The 20000-nt window shown below is 36.2% G+C and overlaps 1 protein-coding gene across 2 annotated transcripts in view; it reads right to left on the reverse strand.

Moving 5' to 3' along the window:
• Positions 1-19737, reverse strand: part of LOC137642508 (clotting factor G beta subunit-like) — a 33891-nt gene extending 14154 nt beyond the window's left edge. Inside the window, exons 1-13 of one of the 2 annotated variants that reach the window (XM_068375141.1) lie at positions 19580-19737; positions 16773-16813; positions 16205-16326; positions 15704-15819; positions 15197-15300; positions 14086-14207; positions 13633-13749; positions 11916-12084; positions 11277-11370; positions 10799-10979; positions 9396-9532; positions 8857-8986; positions 7889-8114 (exon numbers count right to left, since the gene is read on the reverse strand). In XM_068375141.1, coding sequence (XP_068231242.1) covers positions 8056-8114; positions 8857-8986; positions 9396-9532; positions 10799-10979; positions 11277-11370; positions 11916-12084; positions 13633-13749; positions 14086-14207; positions 15197-15300; positions 15704-15819; positions 16205-16326; positions 16773-16813; positions 19580-19618 — 1431 coding nt within the window. In that variant the 5' untranslated portion in view covers positions 19619-19737 and the 3' untranslated portion in view covers positions 7889-8055. Of the gene's footprint in view, positions 1-7888; positions 8115-8856; positions 8987-9395; positions 9533-10798; positions 10980-11276; positions 11371-11915; positions 12085-13632; positions 13750-14085; positions 14208-15196; positions 15301-15703; positions 15820-16204; positions 16327-16772; positions 16814-19579 lie in introns of those variants that run through there. The other variant, XM_068375142.1, reaches the window with a different exon arrangement.
• Positions 19738-20000: the final 263 nt, after the last annotated feature.

Consider the following 20000-nt stretch of genomic DNA (forward strand, 5'->3'; position numbering starts at 1 on the left):
TATCCGTTTCACTAAAGACGTATGTTAAGGGGTATATAATTAGGTCTACGTTAATTCTTTACCACCTAATATCCTTCACACACATACACAAGCGCCCGCGTTCACATACACACGCACACACACAATCTTATGTATTCCTTACTTGTCACATGATCCAGTATTGCAATCGAGTATATTTCTTCAAAACCAGAGTGGATATAACTTCGTCTTATATTAATGAAAATCGTTTTAAAATGTGCGTGTGTGTGTGTGTGTGTTGTATATTAGTATTATTACTGTTAATATTATTATTATCATCATTATTTTTACTACCTAAGCTACAACCCTACTTGGAAAAGGAGGATATTATAAACCCAAGGGCTCCAACCGGGGAAATTATCCCAGTGTGGAAAGGAAACATGATGATAAATAAACTACAAGAGAAGCAATGAAGAATTAGAATAAAATATTTTAAGAAAAGAAACAGATAGTGTGCCCGAGTGTACCTAAAGATCATGGAACAGAAGCTATGTCACTACCCAAGACTAGAGAATAATGGTTTGATTTTGGAGTGTCCTTCACCCCTAAGAGCTGTTTACAATAGCTAAAGTGTCTCTTTTTACCCTTGCTAAGAGGAAAGTAACCACTGAACAGTTACAGTTTGGTGGTTGACCCCTTAAACAAAGAGGAATTATTTGGTAATCTCAGTCTTGTCAGGTGCATTAGGAGAAGGGGAACATGGAAAGAATTTGACATTTTTCTCTACCTCTTCTCGTCTTCCCATAGTGAAGTGCCCAAGTTGGGGGTCCTCCGAAGGACTGCTTAAGACCAGGATCCTTCCGTTTGATATTATACCTGATTCAAATGGAAAAGTAAATTGTTTTTTGAGAATTAACAGGACACAATTCTATATCCTACTGGTTATAAGGCTTCGAAGGAGAAACGCGATATTACTTGTTGAAGATTCAAGTAAGCAATGTGTGAAAAAAACGGATCATCAAACAGCCAGCTAAGTTTGAATAGATAGAAATTAACCGGCCACCCCCCCCCTTTCCCCTCTCCATCCATCATTACCAATTACGTTAGTGATGTTACGAGATTAAAACTAGTTAAAACTAGGATTTAGGAGGCAATACAGTTAATGAATGTTAAGTTCAGTCGTGATATGGAAATTTTTTCTCTATCCTTTTGTATCCGTTAGCTTCTTGATCTTTCCCTATATTTGAGTGCAAAAGATAGTGACCGAACGAGTCACTTATGTTTGATTTGTAGATAACGAAGTGATTGGCGACTCGATAATGTGACATTATTCTTATTCATTATTCATGTCAGAAACTGCAGCCTCCAACATCATCTTAGCTCGAAGCAACTATGACCCTACTGATTTTATTGTTTTGATTTCTTTACGATCCATAATGGAAGGATATCTTCAACAACCGTAAGACTCTAATATTAGGGTAATGAAATGAAGTGGTAGAATTTGTGATAAACTGCACGCGTACGCTTCTTCTAACTTGTTATGATAACTCCTCAAGCACAAACATGCAATGTCTCTTTAATGATCAGCTATTAATTAACAGATATATATGGCACTTACCACCCATGGGAAATATTTGAGAAATCTGCACTATGACTTTATATATATTTTGCTTATGATTGCTTATGCGACGTTTGACATCATATACTCTCTAGTATCACATGCAATATAATACCCATCATTTTTCTAATGTTGCTTGGGTAAGTTATGAATTGACATTTTGTAGAATATTGTAACCTAAGAAGCAAACAATCCATCAGTGAATATATCCATTGAACCCGTTAGTGAATCCTTCACCTTTTCAAGGTGAAGATCCTGACCCATGTCCGTGACAAATTACGACTCCAAGAAACTTTCTCCCCATTATTTTCATCCCCCTACCACTTTTCACCTTCCCCCCCCCCCCCCCAAGCAAACAAAGCTTTAATCATACGAGCTAAGCGATTGTTTCCTGAAAATAAACTATTTCAAGTGAAACTATATACTAAAAGTTGCAATCAATCTAAATCTAAGTTGTTTTCTTATCGTTGTCTTAGGAATTTTTTTGCAATCATGTCCCTGTCGTACATTTCTTCCTTGAAAGGAAAACGAGAATTAGTTGACAAAGAAAATTACATAAACGAGAAGCATAAAGACAATTTGATTAAAACAAGAACCCATTGGCGTTGTGAAAAATTCTACAATGGTTGTCGTCTACGTTTTCACAAGTGACTATAATTCAAGTAAACCGGTTGGACTTGCTACGGTTGGTAGTCCTTCACTTGCTTTACCTAATGCGGAAATTGAGAACTGAAGATGAATAAATGCCATGAGAGACAAAGTGGAGAACTCCGGATGCTATTCAGTCATCTATCACTTTGATTCACACTAATCTATGGAAATTGTGTGGCACCTGCCTAAGAATGAAACCATGGCACAAACAAAAAATACATATATTAGGCGCAGATACTCGGCAAAGAAAAAAAAAAAAAAAGCAACTATCGAAAAAAAGAAATAGTGGTAAATTATCAAATGTAAGATTTGTAACATTTTCATTAGTGTACTTTAATAAAATTTTAAAATAATTATCTTTAATTGCAGAAAAAGGTAACAACTCGCAGTAAAACAAACAGGGCAAACAATCATAACATTGAAATGTATTGGTTGGGCGGAGGGTGTAATTTTGGTGTAGTAAAAACTTAATGAGAAAACTTTGTAGGGAGGTGGAAAATTAGTTGAGTGGAAATTTTGTAGGGAAAATTTTCGGGGTGAATTTTTTGGAAGCTGGTGGGTTTAAATTTTACGGGTCGGGCCCCTTAAAGAGAAGAAACCAACAGTAATCATGGTGTTCCTGGGCTGATTTTTATCCGCAGGAAAGCCTCAGAAATGTCAGTCATCGAACTAAATGGCTTCTCCCTAAACCTGAGAATCATAAACTGAATTTGACCGTCACTATGAGGTTCCAGCTCAACCTGCTCAATGAAGCCCTCCTTTGTGTACTCGTCAAAGATGGCTTGGTACTGGGTGAATAACTGAGGGTCTTTAGATTTTTTAAGGGACATCAGCTGTGCAAAAGCTCTACCAAAACCAATCTCCGGTCGGCTATCGCTCTTGAAGGTCAATTGCACCGCGTATTTCCGGTTTGCGTACTGTGTAGTATGCTTGAAGAGATCAATGGCCTGTGCCTCAAGATAGCTGAAGGGTTCATTGCTTATGCCCACAACATCGAGTTTCCAATGATTCTCGACTGGGGAATCCACTCCTATGAGGTCTGTTACGCTGCTTCGGTTTAGTGTAGGCGACAGGCTATGGACCTTTGGGGGCTCTGTCCTTTCCTGTGATCAATCTGGCAGCTCTTCCCAAACCGCGTATCCACTGGATGTACTGAACAAGTTGACCCCCTTGATGTTTTGAGTGCGCTTGAGGAGTCTGGAAGATAATCAGCTCCGGGAATGATCTCTGTGCCAGTTGTATTGTCATCGGGCTATCTCTCTGTAAGACGTAGACAACTAGCCTCTAGAGTGCGAACTGCATGGGTATATCTAGGTATTCTTGCGTTCTTGCCCATGTTCGGGTTGACGAAGCAATGACCTTATGCTTGCGGCGACCAATTTTCAAATTGAACTGTACCAAGTCTGAACATTAAGGTGGCTTGTCCATGTTAAACAAGTTAAGTCGGAACACGATCTTTCAGACAGGAGCAAGGTTCAATGAATTAACTACATTAGGATGCACAAATGTGTGTTGGGGACCGCAATCCAGGGAAACTCGAGTGGAGTGTTTAAGTTTTCTCTTAACTAAATCACCAGCAGGGTTTATTTTGTTAGCCTGGTTGGTTAGTTCAGTTCCCCTCTAGGCTATATGGTTAAGTTGAACAGAAGGTGGGTCTGCTCTTGGACCACCGGGCTGGTGACCCACTCAAGATGTTGGGGCAAAGAAGCACTTTGAGACAACGTTTACAGTTGTGGCATGAAACACAGGCGGTGCACCCGCGGTCAACATGTTTCAACAAAAGTCATTTAGTGCAATGGCCTAGTTGGTTCTCCCGCATCAAGCGACTTTTTGAATCGGGAAATAGGGGGCATTTCATAGATGAATGACTCTTGTGGCCACATAAAAGACAATTACGCCAAACAGCGTTATCTGCTAGTGGGAGAGCTCTGGCAGGCTCTGGTGCTTGCTTCTGAGTGGAGTTCGCTGGATTGTGGGTTGGTATGGATGGTTTCTTAGGCTTAAGAGCACCGCTGGTTGTTCTAGGGAAGGGCTTAGCCCTTTCTTGGTTGAATTGCTTTTTCCTTCAGTGTTAGAAGGTTTAACAGGAAGCCGGTCTTTGGTGGGCTCCGCCAATAGTTTTGCTAGCTCCTACGTGCGTGCATGCTCTTATAATCCATCCTTCAACTCTTGGAAGGACACAGATGAGCTATTATAACGATGGTAAACTGTCTCGAGGAGAGAGGGGTTTAGCTTACTCAGGATGGCATGCTCCAACAGATCTTTGGACAAGGGAGCTTTAGTCACTTGGAAATACTCTTCCTCAGCATTGTTCCACTTCATCGGAAACCATCTGAGGTCAGGGCCATCATCCGCTGTGGGACTCATACTAAAGAGCTTCTTACGCAGCAAATGACGGTGAAGATCCGGGGACTCATACTCCTGGATGAGGTCAGCGATGGTCCTCTTGTACAGTCCCTCTGTCCAGATCCTGTTTCCATTAAGACATCGGGCTGGACCTTTAAGGCAGCGTAAAAGGACCTTGTACTTGACTGCCGGGGAATATTTGGGAGACTCGTGGATGGTTTGATGGGAACGCTAAAGTGATCCAAACCAGGGGACGTCTTGCGTGAAAGATCGACTGAACCAGGCTATTTATTATTATTATTATTATTATTATTATTATTATTATTATTATTATTATTATTATGGAAGGCCAGATCTGTGTCCTCTCATAGAAATTTGGAATCGACCTCCTGTTTCTCAAGCCATGTGTTAAGTTCCTCTAAGTTGAGCGCTTCAGCCTGAAGTTGTGGAGGGTTACCGAGATTGGGAGCTTGGTAAGACCTTTTGGATGGAGAAAGCTGACCAGAAACATCGACCCCACATAGAAGTGGGAAAAGATGTCGACAAAGAATAAGAAGAAGAAGAAGACAGTACTGTATAGGCTAACACATTAAATTGACAGAAGCAAATAAAAAGGAATTAGTTACAGCCGTACAAGGGCAATGACCAAATAGCAAAAATTACTTGAGGGATGATGATACATGACTAGTAGCACATGGACATTGCAAAAACACTGTCACTAAAAAAAAAGGGAGACTACAAATTGAAACAACAGAGCCTTTCATAAATACAGTCCACTATTACACAATTACAGGTGCATGGGGGAGGCACAAACAATTTAAAACATTCACACGTGCTCAGAGGCAACGAATGTGACCAGCACTTGCGCAGAGGCTAAACTTGAAATTACCTCATGCAGAGGATAATTAAATCTCCCTCACAAAGAGAACATTACATAAAGCATCCCTCACACAGAGGTTAGACATAAAATTTCCTCACGAAAAGGACAAAAGTACAAAATTATGCTCACGCTGATGGTAAAATCATTGACGCACTTGTTAAGTGGCAAAGACGACAAGTTAAATGATATACGCCACACATGGGTGAAACCAACTTGATATCTTTTTCAAATATCCACGAGAAATTGTAGACTTAGCAATATCACGCTAAACGTTTTGTGACCAAAGACACAGGGTTAGGCTTACGAGAGGTGTTAGTAAGAAAATTACAGCACTTGCACAAATGTAGGTAAACCGAGGTACAAAAATTATGGATAGAGTAAAAAGGCTAAATAAGTCGAATAGAGCAAAATCCCAAATGCTTGCACGGAGCAGTAAACAATGAAGTCTGAACAACATAAATAATATACCTTAGTTCCAGCCACTCGGAACTTTCTGGTTAAATGCCAAAATTATTTGAATAGATCATATGAACCGACGTGCATAAAGGTTCGCAGGTTACCAGTCAAACATATGGCATGCAACATAAATCGGTGACTCAAACATAAATCAGGTTACACTGTCTTCGCTAAGCATGTGACATGTAACATAAAATTACAAAACAACTCTTTTCTCATTCCAACTCAAGTCTGGGCATTACACTTTCTACAATGTGACTGGTGCGTGTAGGTAGGCGTGATAAAGCGAGGTACTTAATGCTAAATCAAGCTAGTTTACATTACAAATTTAGTGATCCAAAAGTCAAAGGTGAAATATCCGGTTCGAAGGACCACTCGTGTGGAGAATTGTATATTTGTTAAAGATGAGCAGGACCGTGGTCCGGGTAATTCTCCCTGCAGCAAGCAACAAGGATCACTACCTTTGGTGCTGCAGTTCACGAACCTTCACTCTGATGATAAAGACTTCTCCGTCCAGAGACCTAAAAACTCCACACGTGAATAAGTAATTAATTTATGGTCTACCTTAGCTATGTCAATCTAAGGTCATCTACAATCTTAGGCTCTATTTCGAATCCGTCCTAGTGACTCCAGTGAGATGCTGGACAGGCATTTACGTTAACATAGACAAAGACAATGGACAGAAGCAGTGATGTATTTAAGTAAAGTTAAAAGGGGATTTCCACTTTCAAAGCACTAAGTTAGAGAAGCGCACACTTGCTTATACCAACTTACCTATACCTACAGTAGGTTACTCTCTCTTCAACATCTCGGGTACAACTAATCCACACTAAATTCTCGGTTGGTGTAAAGAAAAATCTTCAATTAATGGGGTTAAAGATACCAATGGCTGCAATCTATTCTAATTTCTTTATTATAGTAAAGAAGAGAACCAGAGTAGCTCAATGATTCATTCCAATGGCAAAATTGATAAATGAAATATTAACCACAATTTACAATACAAAACATTGAAATTAATAAACTGAATGAACACGTGGGATTAACCCTCAAACAAAGTAGATAAAATCAAAATCTTTTGGTAAATAACTTTTGCAGTAGGCTGCTGTGGAGTTCCAACACGTAATCAGTGATCTCAAGCAATTACCAACAAATAAAACACAACTACATTAAATTCCACGCACGCAGCCCGAGATATGTAATGCCAGAACGTTACCTAAACTCTATTTAGAGACAAATGGAAACTTATCTAAAGGGGGAATGGCCATTGATTAACTCACAAGATTGTTTTTTTTATGCTGGCCTCCCGTGTCCAGAGAATGGCAGTATGGATTTCTACCTCAGTAGTCCTACTGCAGTGGTTTAGCGGAGTCAATTCAATGGCCCCAATCAACTCGCTCCTAGCCTTGATCAGAGGTTCTTATGGGACTTGCTGCTTCTCCTCAATATCTGTGACCTCTTAAGGCTTCTATTTGTCCTTACCTTTATAAAAAGAAAGGCGGTCTTGGGAAAAGAAAAAGCCACTTGTCAGTCCATAAGGGAAAGGGATCTTGAATGTAAGTCATTTCAAAGTGTTTACTTTTTACTTATTTCTCTCACAAAAATGAAAGTAGAGAACCATTTATAAGAAAAACAGTAATTATGGATCATAGGAACTTTGTATTATCAAAGTAAACTAGATTATATAAATTGAAATTTGAAGAAAGTTTAAACTTGTAAATATTACTTATTAAGCGTTATTTTGAAAAAGCCTAAGTCTTTGTGTCTGTAACATTAGATACATTAAACGTTTTCCCTTTAAAATGGATCAGAACATTAGTTTTCATCTCTTGCTAAAGAAAACGCTTCCTCAAAATAAAGAAATCTTTTTCTGAAAGTTGAACAAAGTCCTCCAGTCTCAGTGACACCTTTGAGGTTGAGAACCCCAGGGTCACCAGATTAGAAATCAGTATTGTTATTGTAATAAGGATAAATAATAGAACTTTCAAATGCCAAAAAATTTAATTTATCACAATTGTTCAAAAAGAGGAATGAATTAACAACAAATTATATAGAAAAAAAAGGTAATTCCATGATCAGAAAATTAAATTAATGCCTGATTGTGCAGACATAATCTCATTAATGTCTCATGTGGTCCATTCGGTGTCCTCTATGGCCTTGGGCAAGTTTGAGAACCTGCGATGTTTGTAGATATCCAAGAGAGATAGTCTGAAAAAGATATCACATTTGCAAAATCAATTCATAATTAGATCTTAAAAGAAAACTTTAAATAGATCAAAGATTAATATTGATTACGGTGGTTGTTCATTTTTTCTATCTGCTGTTCATAATGTCATTGGCCCAAATATCGTTTTTAATCCTTATTTATCTCTCTATTTTTCTATTATCCTAATCTTTGACATCTTGTTTCACCTCATTGGCAAAATCACTAGTTTTGAAACTTCCTTTGGTAACATGAATCTGTTGACATGATAAGTTCCTAATAGCTTCTTTGACTTGTGGGTTTACTTGTCAATGCTTATCAATATTCATGATAATGATTCTAATATTAAAGTTATTAAACCTAATCATCCTTTTGTTTGATCTTGAAACCTTATTGTAAGTTCATTGACAATGGACTCTTTGCCTTTACTTGTACTTGACTGAGAGTTAATATAGGAACTTGCTCACTGGTTTTATGTTTTGAAAGGTTTAGATTACCATAAGTCACATGTTTATTTAATCTTTAAATTTGTGCTGTTCTTTTAATCACATTTTCATTTGCTGACGAAATTTTCCTTCTTTTTCATTGTCTGTCAATTTGATATTTATCTCCCTTTACTTATGATTTTTTTCCATTTGTTTAGTTGGAAACAAATACCATTCTGTTTTCGTGTCAACCTTTATACTGGACATTGAAAACTTTTCTTATGGAAGTCATTCAAACAAAATTTCTTGGTATTTCACTTACTGCCTACTCTGGCGTACACTCCAGGGCTGTTTGCATCGGCGCAGCCATAGCCCCAAGAGACCACTCCAATCACCACCATGAATGTTTGAGCTGTGCTACCTGCAGTCACCATTGGACCACCGGAATCACCCTGAAAATGGAAAAGTCTAGTTTTGACTCTACTGAAACAAGTTATGTTTGAGTTTGTGATATTTTCTAGTTTACAAGAGAGACTATCGTCACAGATAGTACGAAAGCTGTAAGCTGTTGGCAAGTTCTAATAAAACAATTAACTTTCTCCTCATTCCTCCATCTATCGCTATGTCTGTTATTGCCAATACTTTCTCTACACTCCTAAAGTAGTCTGCAGCTGTTTGCAATTTATGAATAAATTTCACTGTCCTTATGACCTTTTGTCTAAAGAATTAAAAGCATTTTTAACTGGAAACATTGAAGTCACACAAGTTCTTCAGCATGTCTTTAAACATGGTATTCAAAATATGTAGATACTAATCCAGCTTAATTATACAATGTAATTCTATCGTTGTGACTCAACAAACCTGACAAGAATCTTTTCCTCCGGCATCCAATCCAGCACAGATCATGTTACTTGTGATACCACTTAAAAACTGTTGACACCTTGAGTTGGTCATTGTTGGAACATCCACTTCATAAAGTACATTAGGTTGACTACCACCTGTAAAGTAAAAGGGTTATATACACAATACTGCACTTGTAAGAAAAAATGGAGATAAAAAAATAGTCAGAGGCACTTTGTCCCAACATATTTATTATTTCTTATATACTGGATAATGAAATTTTCAATCAGACAATAAATAGTTGGCCAAGTCAACCTGCCATTTCAGGGTAACGGTGGCTCAGTGATATTGTTGATTACTCCCTCACACTTTGTGTGTCCTGAGTTCAAGTCACGACAGATGACCACCGGACTACGATGTTCCTTTGTTTGTGGAAGGATTGAAACCTACAGGTCTGCTTCATGAGATATCAACAGACATTGCCTTGATTCTCAAGGTCTTATATAATAGAAAAGTCCTTTGGGTAACTTAAGTTGTATAGTTCTTCAAAGTTGTCCTTCCTCAAAGTTTCAAAGAGATTCTCTCAGTCTCATTAATTTCCGCTAGGTTTATTGCTCTCTTATTTCTGGGTGATTAATCTTCCATCGCTTTACTTAGTAAGAATGAATCAACTGCATTTCTTTGGCCCGTGACTACTCCTTACCTCTTCTCTTGGTTGTGCTCAAAGAAATTCTGCTACTCATTTTCTATGAGTATAATATTTGCCTTCATTCTGCGATGCTGTCCTATCATATAGACTGGTAACACTTTTCACATATCTCCACAACTTTATTCTCTAGAAATAAGAAATCTTAATTAAAGGTTCTGTGACTGGTTTGTCCCACCAGTGCCAAGCTGTGATATTCTCTTCTTACTTTTGTTTGTCCTGAGTCATATAACGTTCCATCTTTTAAGATACGGTTATTATTTTTTAGAGATTGAGCCTTACTCCTGCTTCTCTTTCTTATGATTCTGTTTTTCCTGCCTGACTCTCTTTATAAAGATCTTAGCAAAACTTTAGAAGTAATAATAACAACCTAATCTTACTTCAGCATGATTTTTAAATGTAAGATATAATAAAAGTCTAACGCACAGAAAAATTCAAGGATTCTTCACAATTTTTGTTTCAAGCATTACTAAATTTGGAAACGAAAAAAATTTATTCCGTTTATACCTAAAGGCTGAAATCGTGTAGTTCCTGGAATCAATTTCTTGAAGGAATAAATAAAAAATAAGAAAACTCCGTGAATAGACTGTACTGAAGGCGCATGTGCAGAATGTGATCTGCACCAAACTATTTCTCTGCTAAGATAATTGACTGATCTTAACTGCTTGAGTTGAACAAAGATTTCAAATAAGTTGAAACTTATTACAAGCGTACAAACCTGACTGTAATGTTCCCCAGCCAGTAACTGTAGCAGTCACATCACTATAGGCATTGCCTGCATCTGGAAGACACACAGGGGCAATCTTGTTGTCAGAAGGGAAGGTGAGAGGAGAGGACAGCTTGATCAACGCCATATCGTTGTCAAGAGTGTTTCTGTTGTAACTTGGGTGCATGATGATCTGTAACGAGATTGATTGATTAAACTTATTTTCCATATTATATTTTCTTAAATTTTTAAGATATCTGTCATTATAAAACCAGTATTTTGAAATCAGGAAAATTGTACTGTATTTGTTTCAAATTTACTCTTCTTTCAAGGATAACATACAAGATTTATAGCAATACATCTAGAAAGATTTCCTGTTTAAGAAAAGTGTATAGCAAATAGAAGAGCCTTAACTAATTTCATGACTTCTGTTAAAGAGAATTTCTAATAAAATATTTTGCCAGAACTATCAAGAGGTTTACCGACTTACCCTTGAGGCTTGGATCTTTTGTCTAACTGTTGTTTCAGTTAATGTGGTATAATCGTGTTCTCCAACGACTACATAGACGCTTGATGCACTGTCTCTGGAAAGGGAATGGGATCGTTATTAGTAACAACAGTCATTCCTGCTTGAAAAGGTAAATTTCGCCATTATAAGAATAAACGTTTTTAATGAGGAATGGGTACTACGTTTTACATTTTTTTTTTATTTCTTATAATCTCATTGAAAAAGTTTTTATGCATTGTTTAATATTTGCAAAAACACAGTTATTAGTCAATGCAATTCTCTCTTCAGCAACAAAATAAGGCAGCAAACTTGCAAAGTCAAATTTAGTCAATATATTCCCACGACAGTTCTTACTCTGCTTCGCAAGGTCATGAATAAAATATTGCCTGAACTTTTAAATCGTTTCTTCATAGAGTTTTAAAAAGTTTTTTTTTTTTTTTTGTACACTTTATGAGAACATTTTGAGATTGGTTGAAATGCAAAGCAATTGATGAGGTGTTAATACTATGACTAACTTTCAAGTTAAGTCACCAAATATGATCTGAAACACGTTCATAAATAGTCAATCTTCACAGATAAAATGAGATAGCATTAGTCCTACCCCAATGGTAGTCCTCTTACCCATCGACACAATGAGATGCTGTCAGGATCCACTCGTTGGAGATGATAGAACCGCCACAATATGGTCTGCTAGATGTAGCCGACGTCAGCCCAACTTGCCAAGGGTATTCGTGCACTGTTGTCGGTTGGCCTCCAACAATCCTGGTCACTGGGTTTCGTCGGCCACACACTGCAAAAGAGAATTAGATGGTTCACTGTCTCAAGTATTCAATGTTTGCTTGTTTATGTTATAAGACTGAACTTGTGGTAGATTAGGTGGTTTCTCAAATTAGGATAAATTATATAATTTTCCTATATCATTCAGTCTACTGATTCCGTTAGATTGTTTTTGACATATATGCATTTTTTCATTTAGTTTTCTATAATTAGCCTTGATATATATACTGTATCTATATATATATATATATATATATATATATATATATATATATATATATATATATATATATATATGCAGATAAGCTTACAATTGTGTAAAGATTCTATTGTTCATTGTTATACCGTTTATATTACTATTAGGTAATGGTCAGTTATAATAAAATTTGATATTTTATAGTCGCCACAGAGATTTCGGGTGAAATAAGCTCCACCCCTTGATGACATCATATCCAATCATGTTGCCTCCTGCATTAGCAGTGGTCATAGTGGTTATAAGTTAGTATAGCTACTAACGTGGGAGACAACCTTATTGGCTGTTACGTCATCAAGGGGTGGGGCTTATTTTGCCCGGAATCTGTACAGAGACTTATAGTTAAGAAATAAAATAACGTTGAAACCATAGGCAGATATAATTCTATTCTAAGACATTTATATGTAAGAGGTTATTGTTCAGCTTTATTCTTTAAATCTTCTGTTATCTGAACAATTATTATCAATGTACGAAATATCTCGAATTCTTTATTAGCTGCGGTTGCTCAATCTCGCATGAGTTACATAGAAATACTGAGTTTAGCAAAGACTCCTGTATTTCTTATAATATTACGATCGTTGAGCAATCTTTTATTATGTATGATAATTGATTCATATTGTTTTGTCTGCGCAAAAATCTAAGGTTTTAAGTAGTAATTCTTTTTTGTAAGATTATAGGGATATGAAGATGATAAGAGGAAGAAGAGCAATACATATAGGTTTTCATTTGTTTACCTAAGAAGAAAATATTTGGAGAAACTCAACAACTCTTAAGGAGATAAGATAAAAAAAAAAGAACTGTTATAGTCCCTCCACTAACCATTGGAAAAGAGGAAATTTAACTCAGAACCTTCGAAAAATAAGAAGATAATTGACTCTAAACTTAAGATGCATTACTTGAAGTAGAATCTTTCCTTTGAATTCGCTACGGCACTGGATTGTTTGTCTAGTTTCATGTGCAAGCCTCCTTTGCTTGCATGCAGTTCATCAACACTGCTTGCCTTGGTTGAAGGATACTTAAAAGCTGAGAGCGTCCCTCGAAAGGGAATATGTAGTTTTTGAAGTATTAGGATGAAGGTAGATGACGATACCAAATCTGTCTGGGTAAAATTTATAATGGCTGCACCGCTTCCATCTTTAGCAGTGTCTAATTATTTTCCCAAAGATCTCAGCTAAATTTTTTTTTTCATTTTTTTTTCTTTTCGATGGAGAAAACTTGATGCACATTTGTCAAGTAAAGAGCTCGTCAGCGTCATTCAATGCATACATATACAAAGGAAATTTGGCAATAACTTTGTAGTGTACTTACGGCATTGTCCACTTGCTCTTGTTGTTGTTGTTGTTGCAGCTGCTGTTGTTGTTGTTGTTGCAGCTGCTGTTGTTGTTGTAGCTGATGTTGAAGACGAAGTCGAAATTCCTGTTACATCTGAAACAAATATATGCTACTGTAACACTTAAATAAACCGGGAACACGCAAGTAAGTCAAGGTTTCTCAGGACGGGAATCGGGTTTCTAAAACTAGGAACGAGAAAGTCAGATTGATTCCAGAGAAATGGGAAGAGGAAGAATATTGACGAATATAGGAAGGAAGGAAACTTTGGATATCTAGTGTTAAAATGGCAATAATGATGACACTAATTGTTGAATGTATAAAATGTGAAAAATCCTGCCAGCTGAATGAAAAATGAAACATGAACTACACGACCTTGAGGGCCACCTGTCGGTGAAAATGAGTACCTCTATATTAAGACGAGTTGTTTACCTGAATCTGAGGCTGTAACTGTGCAGGAGAAACCGTAGTATCTTCTCCTTCTCGATCTAAACTTGACCTCCATGAAATTGTTTCCACTCGTTTCAGTAAAAGGAGATTGAGTTCCGCAGTACCTGTAAAAAATAGACTTTTGGGTGTACCTTTGATAACTAAGCTTTGTTTTGAAGTGTGGAATCTCTCTCTCTCTCTCTCTCTCTCTCTCTCTCTCTCTCTCTCTCTCTCTCTCTCTCTCTCTCTCTCTCTCTCTCTTTCTTAACTATTCTACTTTTTCACTGAAAAATTATTTCTTCTCTAAATAATAAATATCTGCAACCAATTTAATATTTTCCTCTTCATTTAGATACTTAATTCAAATAATGAAAAGTTTTCCAACGATAATAAACACAATAAAAGATTCCCTTTTTTTTTAAACTCAAAGATGATAGTAATTATCGTTATTCCACAACTTGAATTTACATTGATGACTTATAAGCAATATTTTATCATCTACTTTTCATAACGTTAGCTGCTAGATATGACACGATATGTTAATTTTTCTGACACTTGTTGAGTCTCTTCTACTTCAGGCAGGTGCATACAGGCTCTGTTGCTTGCCAGAAATAGTTATGCTATATTTTGATTAAAAGTTAACCAATGCTGTACGATACTTGGCCATGAAAATGAGATTAGGATACACCAATCTTAAAAAGAGGTTTGGCTCTATTTTACTCCTGAAAATTCTTACCGATACGCAATCATATTTTAAGTATTCTAAGATCCACTTTACATCAAGCAACTTGAAGGAATTTATTTTTGTAATTGCACTCAATTAGAATATTTGGTGAATAATATTTCTAAGGAATCGCTCCTACACCACACACAGATTATTTTGTATGGTACATCTGACCATCAAGATACAGTGTTAACTTCCCTGTAAGCTTTAGATCCCACTAACAGTTGTGAATCCTACTGTAACATACGACAAAGAGTCAAACAAACATCTTTAGTGAGAAGATGAAGGTCACAATCAAAGTTGGTACTAAAATTTCAAACTTGATCGTTATCTTTAACCTTGTTGGTAATTGGCAAAGGAAAGTAACAGTTATAACCAACTGTATCTCACTTTGCATAGAGACCATCTCCGGTGATTAGGACGGAAGAAAGCCTGCATCTTCTCAGCCTAAAATCATCGCAAGTAATCGATATGGTTGAGTCAACAGACGAACCCTGCAAAGGATAATGCTGATGAAGAGAGGAAATGGGTAGACGAAGATTATATTACTGAAAATTATGAAGGAATGGTAGAATAACTACCCATTGTCAACATGGCTGTGGCAAGACACAAGATATGACTGAAATGATAATTATAAAATAGTTTTGAGGTGGTTGGGTGAATAGAGACTTTTGGGATTACGTTTCATGCTTTTCATTTAAGGAGACGAGAAATAAAGAAAAAAAAGTTCATAGTTGATGATTTCAATGTTTATGGAAAGAACTGTTTTCATGGCTGAACGAATACAGTTAGCCCTTGATATTTGCTGATTCGGTCATTCGCGATGCTAAGAGCTCTATAACCTACAAGATAAAAATTAAGAAAATACTTTTTTTTTTTTTTTTTTTTTTAACTCACTTCGAAGGTCCATAGGCAGCTGCTGCCCAATGGATACCATCTTGGGTAATTCTGAGACTGGATGGTAACAGTCTGGCCCGGTGCCAGGACATGACTGCCACATGGAAGGGAGCTTGCTGAGTTGGGGGCAGAAGAATGATGAATATGAGAGCGTGAATAAGGAACCAAAATCTGTTTTCAAAGAACTCTTCCCAGGGAAAAACTAACTTATTTTTATTACTGTAAATGAATAGAAGGATGATATGGAAAAAAAAATTAGTGAACAGTTTTCAAGAGACATTAGCAGAAGCTTAATCACTTTTCTCTGTAAATGAAAGTTGAAGCAGATATTTCATGCTTTCTTTAAAATAACTAATTAAGATATCCAAATGTGATTGATATTAACTTATAACCATACAGATGTAAATTCCCTGCAAACTAAAAACTCTAATTTTGAGTGTTAATATTTTCCCAACTTTAATAAAAGTTTTACTTTACAAAAGAAGATGATCTTGAGAGTACCTTGTCTGTCGCCACCTGACATCTGCCTCAGCTCATCGAAGACTCGTTTCATCTCGCCCAGTCTGGGATCCTTGTGGGGAGTGCTGGAGGGGTCGCCCAGTCTGGGCTCCTTGTGGGGGGTGCTGGGGTGGACGAAGAGGGGAATTGAATAGATAGAAAGAAAGAAAACAAATATACGAGAAAGGTATTGCGGTGATGTGGATGTAAAACAGTGTAGATTCCTATTTAATTTGTATAATATGATTGTGTAGGATTTTTAAATTGCGGATATGTGTTGGAAGGAAAATATTTATGTCAATGACATAAAGTCCTCTGAAAATACTCATACCACTAATATTTTATTGAATCACCAAGGAAAAGGCAAAGGTTTTCTATATAATTTCCTTTCTTGTCAAAAATAATGTTGAAATGATATTCATTATAGTCAAGAGAGTTTCAATCGATAAAAACAAATGAAGCAAAAGGTTAGTCAAATACTTTCCAACTGGTTAAAAGTCTCATGACATTTCAATCACAATTCTCAAGGTCATTATGTCATTAAATTGGCTGAAGAAGAAACTCGACTTACGTTCCGTTCCAAGCGGGAACAGCATTCACACACCACAAACTCTGAAGAAGAAATGGAATAAAGAAAGGAATGTAAACAATGTAATTATATCTGTTATATTATTTGTAATATATATCAGGGTTGGGGGGGGGAGAGGGTCTTGATAACTAGACTACATATTGAAGCAACGCTTTCCTTTCTTAGGGTTTTAAATACTTCTTTTCCTCCCAAACCAATATTTTCTTTTTGGGAGGAAGTTGTTTACAAAGGAATTGCAATTAAATGGCATAAGTCCATCAGATATGAGATGGAAAAAAGAGTGACATAGTCTCTTGTATTCTTTGACTTTTAGGAACCTAACAAGTCTATGTTAGCTTTTATATCTTTACTAATATTCATATATGATATGAAATGAAATAAATGAGCTTTATATAAACAAGGAAGACCTGACTTCATTCTCCCTCAATATACTTTATTTAGCAATGATAAAAGGAAACGACTCTTAAACAATCCTAAAAACAAAAATTCCCTAAAGTTATCTACTAAAAAATGAATCCAGTTTGCAATTTTATTCTTGGGTAAACTAAATGCGTTAAATCGTATTCAATTGAACAATATTTGATAACATTTGCAAGTCCGCTCCAGTTCTGCCTACCCTGAGGAAGCTAAGTGTCGCCTACTAACGTTTCCAAAGGCCGTGTAAGTGTTTTTTTTTTTAAATAATTCCTAAAATAACTGATGGATATCCATGATATCAAAGCAGGGAGCGCTTCATACAATGGCTTAATTTTGGGAAATTCTGTGCATTGCCAATTACGTTTCATTAACTTTTTTACTTAAGAAAATAAGGCTAAAGCCAGTCTTAGCCACCCACACATTCGCTAAAGTGATGACGTCCCTCAGTGACGTTGTTATAACGTTTCTTCCCCTGTACCTCCCATCCCCCGAATTGTTAAACGCCTGTTTAACTCCATAGATAATTGTCATATGACCTACCCCAAGTAATACGAAATTCTTTGTCACTAAAAGTTCAGCATACCTGGTAATGTGATTCGTGACTTTAGACTTTACCTAAACACAAGACCAACCTTTTATATTATATTACCCACTCACTTACGTTGAAGATCAAGAATGAGCCTTATGACAGGAGACGAAAGAAGCCATGCTAACCCTACACTTCGCACTTTAAGCTAGTGTTGGTAAAGCAATAGAAATATAGTTTTCTTTAGGTTAAGTCGTAGGACTCATTCTTCCATACAACACAGGTTACTCGATACATCAATTGCCAGGCAGGAAATGACAGCGAGCATTGTTTGACATAATTTATCATATCAATTTCACTAGAGAGAGTAGCTTGAATTCCGTAGAAGGTAGATTTCTAAAAGATGTTTCATATAAGGGCATTGACATCGGCCATTTGATAAAGTTTGAAATCATATATATATATATATATATATATATATATATATATATATATATATATATATATATATATATATATATATATATATATATATATATATATATATGTGTGTGTGTGTGTGTGTGTGTGTTCATACATACATAAGATTTATTATATTTCAACCTATAGTTTCATATATTTATTTACGTTATAGGTACCAGTACCTATTTTTGTTACTTAAAAGGTATGTGACAAATATCATTGCGACTTTGTCAATTAATGAACCAATCAACCTTACTTTGAGAAATCCATTGACATTGTCTACATGCCAAGCCGATATACTGTATTCAAGTATTCATTAGCTTTGCTTTTCCAAAATAATGTTATCACCAATTGCTGGAAAGCATAGATTTATGAGGGATGAAAAGAAAAAAAAGAAAAAAAAGGAATGGACACTTATACATTTTACTCATCATCACTCTCAAGGAAAAAAATGGTTTTCTATTTCTACTAATGTTTTTATTTTATTTTTTTATTTTCTTTTCCTTTTTAGTCACAAATCTAAAATTTGTAGGAGTCCGAGTAGAATATCTCTCAGTGCGATTCCACACCCCTGTTTTAAACCTCTTCTATTATGTTTGATAATTTGTGTTAACCATCTAATCATTATCTACCACCATAAAACATTTTATTGCTCTTCCGGCTCATTTTATATGTGCAGTACACAGTCTTTCCTAACAGGGATTTACTCGGTAGCCTATTAACAAAGGGAAAGAAGGAAAGAAGGCAAGAAGGAAGGGCGCGGGGGAGTACTATGTGTAAACACCGAAGGAGGGTTGGGGGAACCTCTGCGTCACAGTTAAGTGATTAGGTAACACTTCTTCGAAACGCTCTGAAGGAAGGGAAAAAGTTCCTCTTTTTTTTCTAAGAGTAAACGGTTTAATTGAGCACATCTGTCAATTCATTGTACCACCAAAAATTAGGCCAATGTTTGAAACATTCATTGCTGTAGTTTCATGGAAATTCATAAACCGGTTTGTTAGATATTTGGGAAAAACACTATTACACGGCCTATGGAAACGATAGTAAGTGGCTAAAAGCTTTCATCTAATATGGTTGAACTATTAGCAGATACTATGACTGTCCTGAATTGAAGCAAGTCATACTTCCTGAACATTCTCGGAGGAAAATATGAGGAAAAAAAATCGTAATTTTTGTCATAAAAATTACTTGATCATCATTTTTCTATTTGTAACGTAGAAAAGTAATGCAAAAGACGGGAAATGAGCGGTTAATGAAGTATCGGTGGTCAAAAATATTTATAAAGAACACATAAATTATTTGTCTCAAACATGAAGTGCTATTCTTTAAACTGTGTTTCGGGCAAGGCATCTTTGAAAGAGAAATAAAAAAAGTTGAGGCTTACCAGAAGGAGCAGAGCCAAAGACAGCGGAGTGGATTCCATCGTGGCTGGGTGGAGTCACAGAAGAGTTCTCTGCAGAAGCCAAAGAGTCAACTCGAACGACAACTGCAACGGCTGGTCAGGAAGTTCCTCTCCCTCGCTGAAGCTGGAAGGTAACTGACGCCCTTTATAAAGAGGCCGACGAATACCATCGGTTCATTGAATATCAAATTTCTTAATTATTTCTTTTCATCTAAACACTTGTGGCGAGTGCAGCAAAAGGTTCATGACTTTTTTGGAAATAAAAATAATTTTCTCCGTGCATATTTCTTAGAGAGAATGTGTGTATGCATATACATACATACATACATACATATATATATGTATATATATATATATATATATATATATATATATATATATATATATATATATATATATATAT

The sequence above is a fragment of the Palaemon carinicauda genome, chromosome 6 (assembly GCF_036898095.1).
Source record: "Palaemon carinicauda isolate YSFRI2023 chromosome 6, ASM3689809v2, whole genome shotgun sequence".
NCBI lineage: Eukaryota > Metazoa > Arthropoda > Malacostraca > Decapoda > Palaemonidae > Palaemon > Palaemon carinicauda.